We start from the raw sequence: 20673 nt of genomic DNA, 5'->3' as shown, positions 1-20673 counted from the left end.
GCCATAAAAAAGGAACGAAATATTGCCATTTGCAGCAACGTGGATGGACTTAGAGACTGTCATACCGAGTGAAGTAAGCCAGACACAGAAAGACAAGTATCATATCACATGGGGAATCTAAACAAAAGGGTACAAATGAACTTATTTACAAAAGAGAAGTAGAGTCACAGATGTAGAAAACAAACTTATGGTTACCAGGGGATAAGGCGGGGAGGGATAAATTGGGAGATTGGGATTGACATAAACACACTACAATATATAAAATAGATAACTGATAAGAACGTGCTGTATAGCACAGGGAACTCTGCTCAATACTCCATAATGGCCTATATGGGAAAATAATCTAAAAAAAAAAAAGAGTGGATATACGTATATGTGTAACTGATTCACTTTGCTGCACACCTGAAACTAACACAACATTGTAAATCAACTATACTCCAATAAATTTTTTTTTTTTTTTAAAGCATGTTTGGGGGCTTCCCTGGTGGCACAGTGGTTGAGAGTCCGCCTGCCGGTGCAGGGGACGCAGGTTCGTGCCCCGGTGCGGGAGGATCCCACATGCCGCGGAGCGGCTGGGCCCGTGAGCCATGGCCGCTGAGCCTGTGCGTCCGGGGCCTGTGATCCGCAACGGGAGAGGCCACAGCAGTGAGAGGCCCGCGTACCACAAAACAAAACAAAACAAAAAGCACGTTTGTTGGTGTTTGTGTGGTATCCAGCCTCTCTTCTCTGTGACTGCCTCCCAACTACCCTCCTCTCCCCTCCCAGCCATTGGGTACAGACTTGGGACCCTAGCAGCTTCGGTACTAGTGAACCTGCTCCCCACCCTATGACATGACCACAGCTGACTGGAGTGGGAAGTGGAGTCCCTATCTTTCGAATTTGGTATTAGGACTAGGGGTCCAATCTCATCCTGGGTTGATATCTGAACGAAGAGGTACAAGGCAGCCATTTTCCACAAAGTGAACTATGTAGAAGAGAAAGAGTGAAGAGATGTCTCAGAGACGAGGAAGAAGCGATACTCCCAGGCTCCTGATGCCTTTCCCTTGCCTTGTGCAAGTCCCTTGTGAAGTCCAGCTGCATTCTTGCCATGGTCCTCTGTGAAATACCCCTTAATCTGTCTCTTTTGCTTAAACTACCTAAAGTTTCTCTTGCTTTGAATACTTTCTTTTTAATGTTTCCTATTCCTAATTTTAGGACCAAATGTGTTAAAAAAATTTTTTTTTACACACACACACACACACACACACACAATTGCTTTTTTCCTCAAGGTTGGTTCTTAATGATATTTACCTATTATAATGAGAAATGTACTGAATGCTTACTATGTTCCTGGCGCTGTTCTAAAGCAGCTCAATGTGCCTTTCATTTCAACCTCACCATATCCTATAAACGATTTAGCACTCCCCTCGCCGTTCCCCTTTTACAGAGAAGAGAACTGAGGTACAGAGAAATCAAATGTCTTCTCCAAAGTTACACAGCTATTAAGTGGTAGAACTGGGGTTGAATCCAGGCAGTCTTGACTCCAGAATCCATGCCCTTAACCATACACTACGTATTGTACTTTACAAACTCTGGGTTACCAATGCAACCTGACAAAAGACCTTCCAACAAATCTATAACACCCTTGAAAATATTTCCTGGCCTTACTCTTGATGCAGTGAACAACACAGTACAGCATCGAAGTTGCCCCCAGAGAGAAATAGGAAAATTGGTAGAGCAAAAACTTACCAGGTATATTGATTTCCTAGGGATGCCATAGCAAAATACCACACACTGGGTGACTTAAAAACAGAAATTTGGGGCTTCCCTGGTGGCCCAGTGGTTGAGAGTACGCCTGCCGATGCAGGAGACACGGGTTCGTGCCCCGGTCTGGAAAGATCCCACATGCCGTGGAGTGGCTGGGCCCGTGCGCCATGGCCGCTGAGCCTGCGCGTCCGGAGCCTGTGCTCCGCAACAGGAGAGGCCACACCAGTGAGAGGCCCGCGTACCGCAAAAAAAACACACAAAATACCAGAAATTTATCTTCTCACTGTTCTGGAGGCCAGAAGTCCAAGATTAAAGTGTGGGCAGAACTGGTTCCTTCTAAGGGCTGTGAGGGAGGAATCTGTTCCATGCCTCCTCTGTCCTAGCACCTGGTAGTTTTGCTGGCAATCTTTGATATTCCGTGGCTTCTGCTCAATCTTTGCTTTTATCTTCACGTGGTATCCTCCCTCTGCGCATGTCTGGGTCCAAATATACCCTTTTTATAAGGACACCAATCACACTGGATTGGAGACCCACCCTATTCCAGTATGATCTTAACTAATTACACCTGCAACAACCCTATTTCCAAATAAGGTCACATTATGAGGCACCTGGGACTTTGACATATGAATTTGGGGGTGGGGGTGGGACACAACTCAACCCGTAACACCAGCTTTTACCATTTCTCTCCTGCAGCAATTTTCAATGATTATATCTCCCTTTTTTTCGAAGAGGTCAAAAGTTTGATTCTAACAGTGACAAACCACAGGTGCAGCTTCTCAGCTTTGGTTTAGCACTCAAATTTCATAACCCCCCTGATTCAGGAAGGATACTAAATCCACTGTCCCTGAAAGAATCCTAATAAGGACACTGACCTCTTTTATTTTTTTTAACATCTTTACTGGAGTATAATTGCTTTACAATGGTGTGTTAGTTTCTGCTTTATAACAAAGTGAATCAGCTATACCTATACATATATCCTCATATCCCCTCCCCCTTGCGTCTCCCTCCCACCGTCCCTATCCCAGCCCTCTAGGTGGTCACAAAGCACCAAGCTGATCTCCCTGTGCTATGTGGCTGCTTCCCCCTAGCTATCTATTTTACATTTGGGAGTGTATATATGTCCATGCTACTCTCTCACCTCGCCCCAGCTTATCCTTCCCCTCTCCGTGTCCTCAAGTCCATTCTCTTTTAAATGACTGCATATATTTATCTAAGGATGACAGAAGGACAAACAGAAGAGGTAGGTATTAGATGCCTTAGCTACTAGCTCTGGCTCTGCCATTGACTTGTTCTCAGTAAAGGGCTAGAGTTTTATATATGAATATATATATATAAAACAAATTATATATTATATAAACTATATAGATATATTTTGTTGTTGTTGTTGTTTTGTTTTGTTTTTCCTGGTCATAAAAGAGATTTTGCCTCCGCTCTCAGTCTCTTCAAAAGTCAGTCCTGAATGGTGATTTCTAGTCAGAGGAGAATTACTGGGAACTTAAAAAAAAAATAGTGTTACTGATGCCTGAGTGCATCCCCCCTACCCCATCTAATTTAATTTGCCTGGAAATCTTATCTTTTAAAAGCTTCCCAGGTATATATTAACTTGATTGTGATGGGTGTATACCTATGTCAAAACTTATCAAAGTGCACACTTGAAATAAGTGTAGCTTACTATATGTTGATTATATCTCAATAAAGATGTTTAAAAAATTAAAAGCTTCCCAGGTGATTCTAGTGAGCAGCCCAAAATGAGAACCACTGAGCTGGGTCAATCTCCTCATTTAAGCACATAAAGAAACAGCCCTAAAAGGGAAGAAATCTGCTCAGGAATCATGTCATGGCTACCAGGACTGCCAGGCCTTAGAGCTTGTGACTCCTGAACTATTACTCCAGTGTTCTTACCTTAAAACCAAAATGCTAGAACATTACTGAGCTCCTCAAAACATTTTAAAAGAGGCATCTGAAAAAATCTGAAGTGCAGGGATTGTTACACAGATGTAGGCCATGAGAGTTAAAACAAAACCAAAAAACCCCACCAGCCTTTACCTGGTAGAGTCACTACTTAAAAGAGCAGTTGGTTGTCCTTTCAATGTACTCCAGGCGTACCCTCCCCTCACTCTGCCCACTGGGTTGTGGAGTCTAGTGAGGCTGGTAGAGCTCTGGGCAATTTAGTTGTGAACTACATATATCACTCTCTGGACTGTTGAAGCGGGGAGAGAAGTCACTGGCCCCCTCCCATTTGAACCTTAAGTATCCTTTCTTTCGAAAGTAAAGGTAATCAGCAAAGGGCACGGCTGAATAAAAAACCTTTTAAACATTGCTGGAAAACATGAATACATTAGCTACATTAGAATAAAGATATCTGGCCTACTCCCATTACAATATGCCTCTAATTAATCTAAATGGATATTAGCATTTTAATAAATCATTTCAGGAGCCTTCTCAAAGGAGATAGGACCTCTAAACCATTCCCATTACTCAATTTCATCCTCCATTTCATTTATAGAGAAAAAGAGGGAGAAGAAAGACAATCCCTAATCTTTCTCTTATATGTTTTCCCCTCCTCTCAGAAAAGAAACAGAAATTAAGGACTGTCAACAGAGCGACCTAAGGAAAACGCTCTAAATGATTCTTACTTCTTGAGTCACTCATTCATCATGAAATCCTATACACAGAAGCGGAACAATGACAACCTTAAATCTTGAGGGGCTACTTCTTTCAACAAACTATATTCTGAAAAGTAGAGAACATGTTGCTCTCAAAAATATTTTAATGACTACATTAAATAAAAAGCAAATGGCTTGGGGGAGGATTCAAAAAAGAAATTAGGACAACAGACTGGTAAAGCTGTCCCTGGTATCTCTTCCCACTAAACAAAAGGATACAGAAATTTTACACCTACTTAATTTTCCTTTAGAAAATTAAAACTCTTTGTATAAATTTTAACATATTAATACATCAAGCAACTTTCAGCAACATGATCAACTGATTCTTTTAAGCTTTTAGATCACAGGAGCCATTTGTTCAGCCATGCCTGCTTCTCATAACTCTTGGCAAACAACTGCATTATCAAACAACTGTTAGCTGGGGGTGGAGGCGATAGCGAAACAGGATTCTAGTGAATTATTATTCCCTGGCCATGGTCCATTCTAAACATGGAAAATGTGGATTCCATTATTAAAAGGCATGGAATTTATAGGTAAATTCCATCAACACATTTGGCTACTAAGGTATTACCATTTTTCTTTCTGACCAGTATATAAAAAAATTCCTTGTTTTAAATGTAAGCAATCACAGGTGATTAATGTTTGTCTTAATTTTTTATTAAGAAACTAAAGCAAAAAAGAATTTCAAAAAATTAATATACAGAATTCTAATTTTAATTCTAAACAAATAAGAAATCTATACCAAGAACTAAGTATCAGAGTTTACCAATATTTAAGAATAAAGGGGAATGGCTAAAATGCATTCACAGTCACTATTTCTTCCTTACAAGCCTCAGATTTGCTTCACTTGGATAGGATACAAAAAGAATTTTTCTCATCTACCTTTAGTTACTATCGTCTGTAAATTCAGAGCTTTTTTTCTTCCTACATTGGGTTTGATAACATGAGCATAAAGATGAGTCCATCAGAGGTTCTTTCTTAAGATGTTTAGGGGAGCTAAGACATAAACAAATAATAAATATAAATAAATTTATACAAGGTACAAAGTAATACAGCATGAGCTATGTATAGATAAATATAAAGACAAGGAAATTTCAAGGAAGGAGAGATTACATTCAGCTGGAGAAACTGAGGAGTGCTTTATTAGAATAGCATTTGGGTTAGGTATGAACTGTTCCTTTCAGGAAGGCTTTAAAGTGGTGGTCTTGATTTCTAGAATGTAATCTCAATACTCATCTTTAAAATTCAAGTTTCTATCTTATCAAACTGTTCATTTTTTTAGACGATCAAAAATATAAATATTACAGTCTATATAAACAGCAGTTTGGAGACATAAATGAAAAGTTAACTGATACCTACTATGTGGGTTAGGGCTCTGTTCTTTTAAAAACTCTCTCTCCCAGGTCAAATCATACCTAAAAGACGGAAGATGCCTAATCACGGAACCATTTGAAGTATTCAACTGAGCAACACCTACTTGCTTTAGGTGCCTTATCAAATCTATATCCAAACTTACAGGAATAAGAATGAAGGAGGTGAAATAAATGGTTCAATATTCAAAAGTCAGATAATGAAAAAATAACGGCAACTAAGAAATGACATATATTAACCACAGAATTCTTTGTATGAAAAGTTTTAATGAATTGTGAGCCATTGACCATTACAGACTTTAAAACTTAATATTTCTTCTTTCCTGTGTAAAACCAGATAATTAAACCAGCCTATCCCAAGTATGACAGAAGACCATAGAATGAATAAGAGTAATAGTAATGTTTTCTTACCCATCTGCACGCTTTGCTAAATTTAAGAACCAAAGAGAGTGCTCCTGGTTTCCAAAGTCAACAGAGCAAATTCAATTACACATTTCTTCCTGATCATAGTTTCAGCTGAAATACAACAAATATAACTTTGCCTTTCAATAGCACTTTTTATCCATAGCACAAGCACTTTCCCATTATTTTCTTCTTTACCCCCAATATCCTTATGAGGTAGTGAAGGGAGGGAGCAAGGATTTTTTTTTTTTTTTTTTTTTTGCAGATGAGAAAACTTAAGGTGAATTTAGATCAGTGGTTCTCAACCTTGGCAACATATTGAAATCACCTAAGAAGTTTTTAAAAATCCTTATGGTCATGTCATAGCCCAGACCAACATCAGAATATTAGGGTATGGGACCCAAGCATCAATATTTTTCAAAATGCCTGTGACTCTAAACTATAGCCAAGGTTGAGAACCACTGGTTTAGATGATTTATATTCAATATTCAGAGGCAACTGGCTTCTACCTAAGTGCTCTCTCAGCACCAATGAAAAAGAGATTCCATTTCCTCAAACATTATAACAGTTTGTCTTAGTATTCTGTACAACTACTATTGGTCTCCAGTAACAAATTAATTTACCAGGTTATAAATGAAGGCTCTTCATTCCCCTGATGCTCATGCTAAATATGAACCTCCATTTTATAAAATTTGCAAATTGGATATTAAAGAATTTAAGTCTTTGAGACAAGAATGGCTTGTTATTAAATATTTAGGCAATCATTTGATTCTAGGTTCAATATGCAATAACCATGTGTTTCCATTTTCCATTCAGCACCTTCCAAACTTTGTTACAAATGAATGTTTACTAATAAGACAAAACAGAAGATATAAACAAAACTCTGAGCAAAAGCTCTTAGAATTGACCATATCACAATCTGAAAAAGAAACAAGTGCTTAAAAGACCTTATAGCTTTCTAACTAGTTCAATCTTTATCCTGAACCAGATCTCTTCTTTAATTAAATTTTAAACTTTGCCAAATTGAGTTTTCTACACCAAGAAAAATCAATTTCTGTAGCAGCTATGTTCTCTAATACATTTAACATATAATTTCACTCTGTAGTATTAAATATGGTTTCTAGGAGGTTTCTTTCTTGATGTGGGTATCAAAAAGGATCTTTAACAGATTACACCTTCAAGCAACACACCAAATACACAACAAATACTTGTAAACCTTTCAGGTGGCAAAAATGAAATCTTTGTTCATGACTGAAATCCCTTGTTTCACAGGAGTACTGATAATATTAACTCGCAAGCAGCAACCCAAGAACCACAGCCAGATGCTTGCTGTCCCTAATTTTTTTAGATTCGAAACAAAATATGCATACGGCAAAACCTAAAAACTACAAAGATTCCACTTGCCTTAGTCACTTCTTATCACAAAGATGTATCTGAAACCATACAATTTATACTTTCATACAGAAAGATGTTTGTTTCCTTTCTAACAAAAGGAAATCTCAGCTCATGTACGTTGAATTATTAATTTGAAAGAGTATTAGTGAAATCAGATTTCTTAGTCAAAAATTCGGAATAGGAATTAACGTTAAACTCTTCTACAGTAAAACCTTCAAAATATCACCAACCTGAAGTTTCCAGCATAAGGTGTTTTATTTCAAGTCCCATGGGGGCAATTATTTATAATGAGATAAACAACATTCTTAAGCTGGGTCCAGGTTGGCACTGTTTCAGATGGATGAGTAAACATTTTCTTGACAACCCCAATGAAGAGTTTGAGGCTTAGATTGTTGCATGATGTAAACAATATGAAATTTAAAAATTATAATATCTACAGCATTATAAAGTTACAAAATAAAAGGACCATTGATCAATTATTTTCTTAAGGTCTGTGACTAACAGCTTTCATATTTGAGGCCTATAAGAACAAATGGCAATGTTCTCTGTTCTTATGAGACACCTTCTTGCAAGGTCAAAAAATAAAACCAGATTCTATAAGATGCACATTATTATTATTATTGATATATGAATGATTAGAAATAGATTTGCCTTCCCTCAATCTTAGCCTGGAGATTTGAGGGATCTGTATAATAATTTTGATGGTTAAAAAAATAAATCAGACTGTAATAAGCATGGAAACTATAAGCCAAATATAATACAAAATGAGCCAATACAACACATCTCCTCTTAAAATTTTCTTCTTTGTAGTTACCAAACTGTCCCTAAATGTTATTCTAATTTTGTACCATGTAGTGGTTTTTAAGAAATTGAACTAGAACAAAGCAACTCCTTTGTCCTGTTTTTTTTTACAGTTTTTTTTTACACACATATTGTATATACAACTTTTAAAATAGCTGCACAATTTTATATCTCACCGTTAGAGAAGTGCAGTCCAGGCAGACCATGCTTCTCAATATATTAAAAATATTAAATAAAATCCAACCAGTTTCATACTTTTCTAATAGTCAAGCTGGCTGGAAAAAAGGGTCTGGAGAAAAAACAGGCAGTTGTAAAACAGGATCAGTCTTTCTTCACAAACACACTACTTAAAACTCTTGCTAGTTCCCTATCTTATCCCTTTTACACCATCTCTAAGATCTCACCTTAAAAGTTGAAAATATCACATCGCTAACTTAGAGACAAAATCTGTTGAAACATGCATATGTCAACTGCCCACTCAGCCAACTGCAACCCTGAGGATTTTTCTGGCCCAGTAGAAAAGAGGAAACACTAAGATAATCTCTGCTGTAGAGTTGCTTCTCCAGTTAACAATATCATGTGTTTTTTCAGGATGTTTCTTGGGCATGCATGTATGACACTGTCACTTCATGATTCTACTTTCCATAAGCAGGTATCTCCTCCACTCTGTCTTTCATCCCAAGAAAGCCACTGTCATCCATCCAAAGGTTTTCCAAGGTAAACCAAAGTCACTTCTGTGTTACCATATACAGCAGAAACTGCTGGATATAAGCAGACCTTTGGAAGTCCTCTAAAGGCAACCCCCAGGAATTCATATCCACGTTCAAAAGCTAAAGTCTTATCTTCCATGTCCAAGATGACTCGAATTCTTTCTCCTATCTGCAAACAGACATCAAAAGAAGGTAAGAAGAAAACCCATCAAAGGCACAGCTAGATGTAATCAAGTTGAAAATATTATTAAGAATATGTATATCTCAAAAGTTATCTAGAAAAACCAAAAAAGTTATTTGGTCAGGGAGAAACATCTAGAAAAAGAACATACATCAATTTCATCATAAATGTTTGTTTTGATAGTTTTTTTTAAAAAAACTTAAGACTTGTGTGGGATTTATATTTAATACTGAAAATTTAAATATTCTTCCTGAACAGTCCCCAGATTTTATTTATTCTTTTTAAAGACTTTTCTTAAGAAGGTTACCACTAAAATCTATAACTTGGCATATTTTACCAAAAAAGGCTACCTAAATTTTCTCAAATTACTATAGTACATACATACAATGGAATGTTATTCAACCTTAAAAAGAAATGAAATTTTAGTATGTGCTACAACATGAATGGACCTTGAAAGCATTATGCTAAGAGAAATAAGCCAGACACAAAAATACAAATATTATATGATTCCACTTGTATCAAGCACCTGGAATATTCAAATTCATATAGATTGAAAATTGAATAGAGGTTACCAGAGGCTTGGGGGAGGAAGAAATGTGGAGTTATTGTTCAGTGGGCACAGAGTTTATGCTGGGGATGATGAAAAAGTTTTGGGTATATATAGTGATGATGGTTATACAACATTATGAATGTATTTAATGCCACTGAATTATACACTTACAAATAGTTAAAAGAATAAAGATTGTTGTGTATATTTTACCACAATAAAAAAAATTACTATAATAGAACACTTCCACAACCTTTAAAATTTACAAAGCAGTTCTACATACAACATGGAACCTACATAATCATGAATAGCCAAATCTGACTATAGGTTCTAAAGATGCAGAATAGGCTTATTAAACAATCACTTTGTGGTCCACTACTCTGAAACACCCGTTTGTTATAAAAATAGCAGTACTGATTGTTAAACTAAACTGGAAGCACAATTACCCAATTTTTTTCCCATTTGGAAAAGTAAACAAAGAAAGAGCATGTTTATCCTTATAATTTGCATGTATTAAAGGCTGTTGCATCTATATACTTGGAGGCAGAAAGTCCTAACATTTGCAATCAAAAATCATAATTTAATACTTCCCAATTATGATACCCCCTGCTGCTATCATTACTTTCCTTCATTGTATTTCCTATCACAAATAACTACCAACATCTACTTTTTCTCTCCCTCTGCCCAACTCACAGATTAACCCCATTTTAAGAACCTCCAAATCACCATCATCACTACTGTTACAAACAAAACACGAACAACAGCAAAAATCAGAAATAAAAGCTAGGGGCTTCCCTGGTGGCGCAGTGGTTGAGGGTCCGCCTGCCGATGCGGGGAATGCGGGTTCATGCCCCGGTCCGGGAAGATCCCGCATGCCGCGGAGCGGCTGGGCCCGTGAGCCATGGCCACTGAGCCTGCGCGTCCGGAGCCTGTGCTCCGCAACAGTAGAGGCCACAACGGTGAGAGGCCCATGTACCGCAAAAAAAAAAAAAAGGAAATAAAAGCTAATATTTTCATGAGTATTGTTGAGTGATTTTATATTATCTCATTTAATTCTCATATCAATCCTAGGAGTTATCCCTGTTTTACAGAAGATGAAAATAACAAAATAGAACCACTCCAAGTGAAATCTGCAAGTTTGCTTTACCTTTGAGCATACAGCATACATACACATAGCACAGACAGCAGAAAGACAGTCTTACAGTTTTAGGTGTCAGAGGACAAAATTTGGAGACAGCAGAGCAACTGGAAACTTAGAGGAACTCTGCAAGCAAAAAACCACAAAGAGGATGAGCCCCAAAATCTGAAAATAAACTCTGCCCAAATCCTCATGTGATGACTGTATTACACAAACACAGGGGAAACCCCCAGGGAACCAGGCAGAAAAAGTAGCAGCTAGAGGCCAAAAAAACTGAATAAAGACATAAGCTGCTGTATAGTTTCAGTGCAGGCAAGTTAACTGCCTACTAGAACAAGAAAACCTACAGTTTTCAGAAGTACAAAGTAGCTTCTAAAGAAACAAAACATTCCAGAGTCTCTACCATGTCCAATTTTCATTTAAAAAATGACTGGATACGAAAAGAAACAGGAAAGTGTAACTCATACTCATGGAGAAAAAAGCAGTCAGTAGAAACAGACTCCAAGTGGGCCTTAGATGCTGGATTTGGCAAAGACTTAAAGTAGTTATAAAATATACCCAAAGAATTAAAGAAAAATATAGTATTAATAAATGAACAAATAGAGATCTCAGTAGAGAAATGGAAACTATAAAAATGAAAATTTTAGGGCTTCCCTGGTGGCGCAGTGGTTGAGAGTCCGCCTGCCTATGCGGGGGACACGGGTTCGTGCCCCGGTCCGAGAAGATCCCACATGCCGCGGAGCGGCTGGGCCCGTGAGCCATGGCCGCTGAGCCTGCGCGTCCGGAGCCTGTGCTCCGCAACGGGAGAGGCCACAAGAGTGACAGGTCCGCGTACCGTAAAGAAAAAAAAAAAAAAAATGAAAATTTTAGAACTGAGGGGCACAATAACCAAAATTCACTAGCCTGGCTCAATAGCAGAGTTCAAATGACAAGAAGAAAAAAATCTATGAACTTGAAGACAGAACAACAGAAAGTAATGAATCCAAAAAACAGAGAGAAAAAAAGAACACAGCTTCAGAGGCACAGAAACAAGGATGATATCAAGCAGTCCAACAATTACATTAAATATAAATGGACTAACTACTCAAATCAAGAGACTGGGTTAGATAAAAAGCAAGATCCAATTACATGCTGTCTGGGGGACCCACTTTAAATACAAAGATAGTCTAAAAGTAAAAGGATGAGGGAAAAGATGTACTTTGCGATAGTAAGCATAAGAAAGTTGGATTGGCTTTATTGATATCAGACAAAATAGACGTAAAGACAAGGAATATTACTAGAGTCAAAGAAGGTCATTTCATAATGATAAAAGAGTTAACCAGGTAGGTAGATATAACAATTTTAAATGTATATGCACCTAATAACAGTTCCAAAACACATGAAGCAAAAAGTGACAAAACTGGAAGAAGAGATAGATAAATCAGCAACTATAGTTGGAGATTTTAATACTCCTTAGTAAATGAAAGAACAGGTAGAAAGAACATACAGAAAGCAGATAGAAGACTTATACACTACCAACCAATTTGACCTAGCTGTCCTTAATAGATTATTCCATCCAACAGAATATATATTCAAGCATACATAGACATTTATCAAGGTAAACCATATGCTGGGAATAAAACATGCTGCAATAAATTTAAAGGGACTGAAATCATACAGAGTATGTTCTCTGAAAAACAAAGAATAAAGGACTTTCACTACAAAGTCACAAGGTTAGTCATAGGTCTTTATCGTCAATGATTATTAAGTCCGTTCTCCTTAGGGCATTTGCAGAGCCTGAAAGGACAGTAAGGAAAGGATTCTATGAAAGAAAATCCTTCCAGGCTTTTATACATCAGGAAATGGGATATATTTTAGTTCTTCTACTTTATTATGTCTCACTTGAGGTCATTACTGAGGCTAGAGCTTTCAAACCACATGTTCCTCTGAAATGTACTATCTATAATTCCTTAAAATTTCCAAGTTCTTATCAGATTATTATTTTTTACACTCTGCTGAATCTATGGTAATCATATAGCTTTTACAAATAGGAACTATAATTATGACCCTAGAATCAAGTGAGTATGGCTTAAGGCTAAGAATTTTTAGGGACTTCGCTGGTGGTCCAGTGGTTAAGAATCTGCCTTCCAATGCTGGGGACCCGGGTTTGATCCCTGGTCAGGGAACTAAGATCTCACATATACCGTGAGACCACGAAGCCCGCGCGCCACGACGAAAAATCTGCGTGCCAGAACTAAAACCTGATGCAGCCAAATAAATAAATAAATATTTTTTTAAAAAAGAATTTTTAAATGTAGTAGTTTGGGACTTCCCTGGCGGTCCAGTGGTAAGACTCCGTGCTTCCACTGCAGGGGGCACAGGTTCGATCCCTGATCAGAGACCTAAGATCCCGCATGCCGCACGGGGTGGCCAAATAAATAAATATGCAGTAGTGTGCCTGAACTCACCTATGTTTATGGAAATTGCTGACACCTCCAGACGCTTTAAATACAATCCAGATTAATAAGTAGCAGAGGGTAAGTATGTATGCACATGCACACAGGTGCATTTGTGGGGGTGAGGGGGTGAGGTATCCAGAAAAAGTAAATTTGGATGTGCATGATATAAGAAAGATTACAATCCAAAGCACAAGTTGGCAAACTATGGCCCCTGGGCCAAATCTGGCTTGCAGTCTATAAATAAGGTTTTACTGGAATACAGCTATGCTCATTCATTTACATAATTCACGGCTGCTTTTGTGCTATAACAACATAGTTGCACAGTTGTGAGAGACAGTATGGACAACAAAGCCTAAAATATTTACTATCTGGCCCTGTATAGAAAAAGTTTGCCAACCTGATTTAAAGACAGATTGCTCAGATTGAATATGTATTAGGAAACAAATATTGAGATACTAAAGATTATTGTCAGAGTAGCCAAAAAAGGCCAGTTACACTATTTATTTAAAAGTTACCAAAAAGACAAATAATGCTGCTATATAAAATTTTGTAAATTTAAAACAAATTAAGCCAGTTTCTCACCTGATATTTTGGTGCATTGTTGCATTGTGGAAAACTGCCATTGACTTCTCCATTATGTAGTAGATTATTGTCCACTAGATTCCAGCCCCAGCTCTGGTCATCACTGCCCAGCAATGCCACATAACCTTGGCATTGCATGGGGGCCCGTTTTGTGGCAATTCCAATCACTGCCACAGTGCCCAGAGGGCCCTCCCACCACACTTCCCATGCATGGCGGCCCTCACTGAAACCAATCTTGGTCCTTGCACCATCAGTGCTCTGAGCGATGGGGTTTCGATGTAAAGTAAAGCCATTCTTCTTAATGTAGACATTCCTGGAGCAGTCGTTAGTGCTGAAAGCATGTTGGAAAGCACGTATCTGAAAAGGTGGAAAGCACACAAAAGAAATAGAAATTTAATTTTTCTTAAACATTAAAAAGTACCCAAACTTTAGGCTACATGTTTTTAAACAATAAAGTTATATATTTTAAGTAATACAGTAATTATTTCTCAAAAATGGCTCACGTTTCAGCATGGGATCCTAACATAATAAACTATGCAACATTAAAAATAAAACTGCCAGCTGTTTCATTATTGACTAAAATTCTAAACCACAGTATAATTTCTCCAAATAGACTTCTTAACACATCAAAAGATATACACAAGAATCCTTATATTTTAGAGATAGTACTGAAATGTTTATGGGTGACATATCTGGGAATTGCTTTGAAATATCCAGGAATGGAATGGGAGAGTGGGCAGGGTAGACATGAAAGTAGACTGCCCATGAATTAATCACTGGTAAAGCTTCGTGATGGGTATAGGGAGGTTATTTTCTATACTCTTGTTTATATTCGATATTTTTACATTAAAAAGTTAAGATATGCACAGTTTTCGTGTTGGCAATGCTGCCACCAAAAAGAACTGTATTTTAAGTAAAATAGAGAACTTAGGCATATCAGCTCTAGAGTTTATGAAAAATTTTAATAACCACAAACTATCTTAGATCCACAGCCTCCTTGCTAGGTATCACTCATACACTGAGACATCACCACTCTCATTTTACCAAATCAAATAATCCCCTAGATAGCATAAATTCAATCACTAAAATTTATAAAGAGATAGTCATTAACAGCAGCTACCACTGACAGGACAGGATAGTTGACCTTCAGTAATCACCAGTTTTTTAAGTTTCCAAAATAAAGACAATATGAAAATTGCTACTCTGTACAAATAATAACATTCTCTCATGTTTTAATAATGTATAGGTTTTAGTTTGTACGTTTTTTAGAAAATCCCTTCTTTATTCAAACAACCCAAAAGCAGCTGAAGGCTGGGACCTATTGCTTTAGTTAACCTGAGAAATCAACTCCAGAATCACAGAATTTCAGCATTAGGAAAGACGTTAAAGTTCACCTACTTCAACTCAGGGATGGGGACACACGTGTAAAGTCAACAGGTAGTTAGCACAAGAGCCCCAAAGAGAAGTCAAGCATCCAGTCCCCTCATCCAGTTCTCATTTACCATTAGCAAGTACTTCACTGTTTAATTGTTGTACTCCAGAGGACAGATTAAAACAAAAACAAAAAACCTCCTTGGTTCAGGTATCCCATATTTTCATAAACAGGATGTAAACCTGAAGTATACCTAAATTTTTTCCGATCTGTTCTTATTATAACACACTTTTAAGCACCTAAAAGTGCTGTACACACCTCAACCATTTGACTCTAGTAAAACATATCTTGAAAAAAATCTAATCTCACCTAAATTGATCAAACTTCTATAGGAAATACAGAGGACAGAAAGCATGTTAAGCAACACCATGGGAATGAAATCAGCAAAATCCAGACTGAGGGAACCTCTCTACAGGGTAAACAACCTGGTTTCTTCAACAAATAAACTGCCGGGGTAAGAGGTGAGAGAGATGGAGGGTGTATCTGTAGACTAAAATAGCCTTAAGAGACATATCAACTGTTTGTCATGGGAACTTTATATAGATCTTGCTTAAATAAACTGAAAATTAAAGATATAACATTTGACATTTATGAGACAATTGGAAATTTGAACACCAAACTTTTTATATAAAGGAATTATCATTAATTTCTTTATACTTTGGATGTACTAATGGTATTGTGATTAAGTGTCCTTATCTTTTAGAGATAATGTGAAAAATCAGATAAAATGGAAAAATAAATACACAAATAAATAAAAACAATCTATAGTTCTTGCTACACAGTCTCATGCGTAACCTGGATTTTGCATTATAGCAAACAGCTTTAAGACCTAGTTTAGGATGTAAGTCTGAAATTTAGACAATTATAGCTAGATGCCAAGTATGACTGGAATAACTGATGCTACTTGGTAATATGTAAAACATGAACTTTTAAAAAGAAGACAAATCCTAGGGGCTTCACTGGTGGTGCAGTGGTTGAGAGTCTGCCTGCCAATGCACGGGACACGGGTTCGTGCCCTGGTCCGGGAAGATCCCACATGCGGCGGAGCGGCTGGGCCCGTGAGCCATGCCGCTGAGCCTGCGCGTCCGGAGCCTGTGCTCCGCAACGGGAGAGGCCACAGCAGTGAGGGGCCCGCGTACCGCAAAAAGAAAAAAAGAAGACAAATCCTAATTAGATTGACAACTCCAAATACCTTCCAGTTTTATGCCATCTCAAGCCTGTTCTCATCATTTTCTCAGTTACCCAGGCTCCCTGGAAATCCTATTTGACCCTTCCTTCTTCTTCATCCCACCTCACCCAGTCAGCTGTCCACCTATGTGGACTTGTTTCCTTGCAATTCCTCTCCCAGCCACCCCCTTCTCTGCTCTATACACTTGTTCTGGTCTTAAGTACCTCTGGTATAGGCACCAACCCCTGCCTTCCTGAATTCACCTTATGGACTGGTTTCTCTAAAGCACAGCTCTTACTTCGTCCCTCCTTTGTTCAAATTTCTGTGTTTTCCAGCTGTAAGACAAAGCCCAAACTACAGACTGAAGGCTGTATGTCAAGGACCTCCACGATATATCTAGTTTCAGCTTACCTTTACAATCATATTTCCTATCACAATTCAATCTAACTAAACTATTTTGTATCTTTAGCCTTTCCTCCAAGCTACAAATTGTAACAGATGCCTATCTGAAAACTCTTGGATGTCTTAAAAACACTGTAAACTCTGTTCTACCAAAACTGAACTCATTGTTATTCATCCAAAATCTAGCCGAGGTAATCCCTATATCATATAAGCCAGATACCTAGGAGTCATCCTGAGCACCTCCCTCTTCCTCCCCGCTATTTCAAATCTATTGCCAAGTCCTGTAGATTTTATTTCCTAAATTTATTCTAAATTTCTCCCCATCTCTTTTACTACATACTTCCTAATACTCATATTTCTAAGGTCCCCCTCCAACCTGTTCTCCATTCTTAAGTTTGAATAACCTCTAAAAAATGGAAAAATATCACATCACCAATCCCCACACTCCTAACCCCCTTTTGCTTACAATTTAAAATGGCTTCCTTTTGTTTGGCCCCAGTCCACCTCTTCCATCTTTCTCAAACGTGCCTCACTTTTGCTGTCTATGCTCCAGCCACATTGATTATTTTCTGTCCCTCATACTCATCAGGTTCCCTCCTGGAAGGCTCTTCTCTCTCTCTGGCCTATTTATCCTTATCATTCAGGTCTCAGTTCATGCATTATTTCCTCAGAGAAAGCCTTCCCTGACCTCCCTACTTAGTTCAAATTCTCCATTACTGACATTCAGAGCATCATGTATCCATCCTTCGTAGGACTTAACACAAATGCAATTTTACAACTGTGTGACTATTTGATTAATACCCACTTCCCTGCACTAGATTGTAAGTGCCATATGGCAAGGCATCCATAAGAGTCTGTATCTGTTTTTATTCACCATTGCATCTGCAAAACTGAGCATAGTGCCTAACATTCATATTTTTTTAAATAAAAATATATGCTGTACAAACCCTCTGCTTTCCATTGCCTTGCTTTTGTTCAGGGTGCTTCCTCTTAGTAAAATGTTCACATTCTCCCCATCTTTAAAGTTCAGCTCAAATACAATCTCAACCCCAAACCTTCTACAATCATCCACTCAACTTGTAAATCTCTTTCAGTAAACTTCTAGTATATATATATTTTTACATCTCTAACAGTTAGCAACAATTTCTACCATTTCTAACTAATAACCACTAGTTATTTCTATACATTTTTTTCTCCTCTACTAGACTGAGGACTTCCCTACTAGGCTATATGACTCCTTCTGAATTAATCTTTTATCTTCAAGATATTCAAGAAAAGTCCTGCAGTATCTGAATGTACATGTGATTAGTACAGGTCTATAATACCTATAGTGCAAGTAGTACAAAGGCATACAAAGTATTAAAAACTTATGAAACCTAAAATATCTCTGGAAGGATACAGAAGAAATAGGTAACATAGGTTGCCTCCAACCTGGATGGTGGTGGTATAAGGACAAAAGGAAGACATTTTGCTTTACATCACTTTGCTTCTTTTGAATCATGTATTCTTCACATGAATTACATTATCTATTACATATTATTATATGAATCTTGAATCATGTGAACATGACTATTACAGACCAATTACAAAAATGTCTTAATTTAAAATAAGTAAAAACAATAAACTTTATGGAAAAGTAAAAAATAAGACTCATGAAATCTACACGTTTATCAGGCACAGTAAGACAAAACTGCAATCTACTGCACTCTACTATATGAATTACAAATAGTATCCATTGAGAATCTACCATGTACAAATACTGTCCTTGCAAATTAACATTATTTCATTTAATAGAAAAACAACTTGACAGTTGACATATTAAAAAGCGATATTCCTTATCTTATTAAACTAAAACCTGTTTTATTACAGAAGAATACATTTTACATCTATTTCACATGGAGAAAAAATTTACTCCTTATTCTGGGCCCACTGGCAGTCTAGCATTAAAAAGGTATGTTTTCCCTTTTTAGTTGTTAATGTATTTTTATGTTTACCATATTCTAGGTCAGACTTTATCCTGTCTCATATATGCTCTTGGTGACTGCTATTCTGAAGAGCTGTCTCCATCCAAACTGAACCCAAGTTTAAGGCCTTTTATTTATATTGCTTGAAGAATCCTCTCAGTCCTACCATTATCTGCTACTTGACATTTTTACTTGCATATGAAAGCAAGACTAATCACAAGAATCTGGCAGGGGAAAAAAGGCAGCAAAAATGGAATCAGCATGTTAGATGACAAATAGAACATAAGAGACACAACACCAAGGTGGAACTACGAAAAAGGTGGCAAGGAAGTAGCCAATAATAGTGGGACATGGCAGTATTATGACTGTTAAGTGGTGCCGATGGGAGGATGTTCTATTAAAGCCTCTATGTTGAAAGTCAGCACGATGCCTTGGACCACACTCATTTATAAGCCTGTAACATAGTGGAGGGAATTAAAGAGTGCTTGGGCAAAAATAAAGAAAAGATGATTATAAATCAGAGCTTGGAAAAGGTGCGGTGAAAGCAAAGATCTGAGAAACTAAGCCGATGTTAAGGCAGCCAAGGTGATTTAATAAAGGGCAGGGAGAAAAATAGGATGAGAGTATTGAAACCTACAACAATGAGGTGGTCTGTTTTTAAGGGTAAAGGCTGTGCAAAGTAGAATGAGTGACGGAAAACAGGGATGGGAAACCACCTGGCCCTTCAAAAAGTGTATCGCGGAAGTGGGGTGGGTTAAGGACCAGAACTTCAACCCAAAGAGAAGAGGATCTTCATGGCGCGGGGAGGTAAGGTAAGGTAAGGTATTGACTGGAGCGGTGGAAAGGCGGGATGGTGAGGCGAGGCTTCCGACTCAAAAGCTTAGCTGAGAAGCACTGAGAGCGGCCCGGACAAGCGGGACCGGGGGCAGCGGCGTGGCGCGGGGGTCCCTCACCTTGGCCTTGTAGCTCGGCAGGTTGCAGAGGATGTCCGTGCGCAAAGCCTCCTCTGCCAAGCTGCGGGCGCACAGGCTCCGCCACACCTCGCTGTTCTCATCGCCGTGCAGGCAGCGGTACCAGTGCTTGCACACCAGGGCGCAGCTCCGCAGCTCGGACAGCTCCAGGTAGGAGAACACCAACTCCAGCACCCGGCTGGGCAGCCGGCCCCCGGCCCCAGCGGCCCCGGAGCCGGCGCCCGCGCCGCCGCCACCGCTACAGCCAGCGCCTCCCGAGGCTGCCCCAGCCCCCGGGGCCGGCGCCGCCATCGCCTCAACAGCCGGCCCGAGGGCCGCTGCCGCCGCCGCCGCCGCTTCCCCCCGTCTCTGCTCCGGAGGCCAAGCCTCGCCTTGAGATCGGAGCAGTTCGCTCACCGCCCCTTTCACAGACTACCGTCCGGCCCCTCCACCACTCCCGCCCCTGCCCGGGGGCGTCCGCCACGCGCCCCGCCTCACTGAGGGCAGACGCACCGGCCGCACGGGCGTCCCCCGCCCCTCCCCCGCGGCTCAGCGCGGGCGCCGGAACGGCCCGACTCGCACGGCCTCCCGGCGGCGCGCCCGTGCCTCCGCCATGCGGGTTGAGGGCACGAAGCAAGGGCGCACGCCCAGCTCGCGCGGTTCCTCTCCGCCCCGGATGTGACTGTTTGGCTGAGGCGCCTCCCCCCACTACGCTAGATGGGATTGGGCGCCCACGGGTGAGGTCATCACCAGGCGCCTAGGAGAGAAGCTGGAAGCGCAG

At 39.1% G+C, this 20673-nt stretch overlaps 2 protein-coding genes across 2 annotated transcripts in view; one reads left to right on the top strand and one right to left on the bottom strand.

Moving 5' to 3' along the window:
- Window positions 1–1237: 1237 nt before the first annotated feature.
- Window positions 1238–20539, bottom strand: FBXO45 (F-box protein 45). The gene is made up of 3 exons (XM_022568581.3): window positions 19896–20539; window positions 13977–14333; window positions 1238–9259 (listed from the first exon to the last, which is right to left on the bottom strand). The coding sequence occupies exons 1-3, from the start codon at window positions 20202–20204 to the stop codon at window positions 9074–9076; spliced, it is 852 nt and encodes a 283-aa protein (XP_022424289.1). The 5' UTR covers window positions 20205–20539; the 3' UTR covers window positions 1238–9073.
- WDR53 (WD repeat domain 53) overlaps window positions 19939–20673 on the top strand; it is a 39472-nt gene continuing 38737 nt past the window's right edge. The window contains exon 1 of the mRNA XM_022568546.2: window positions 19939–20673. The gene's annotated coding sequence lies outside the window, so the exon portion shown is untranslated.

Source organism: Delphinapterus leucas, chromosome 4 (genome assembly GCF_059928025.1).
Source record: "Delphinapterus leucas isolate spDelLeu-1000000601 "Yukka" chromosome 4, BTC_Dleu_Yukka2, whole genome shotgun sequence".
Classification (NCBI taxonomy): Eukaryota; Metazoa; Chordata; class Mammalia; order Artiodactyla; family Monodontidae; genus Delphinapterus; species Delphinapterus leucas.
Note: the sequence above shows the minus strand (reverse complement) of the source record. Positions and strands in the feature narration are given on the sequence as shown.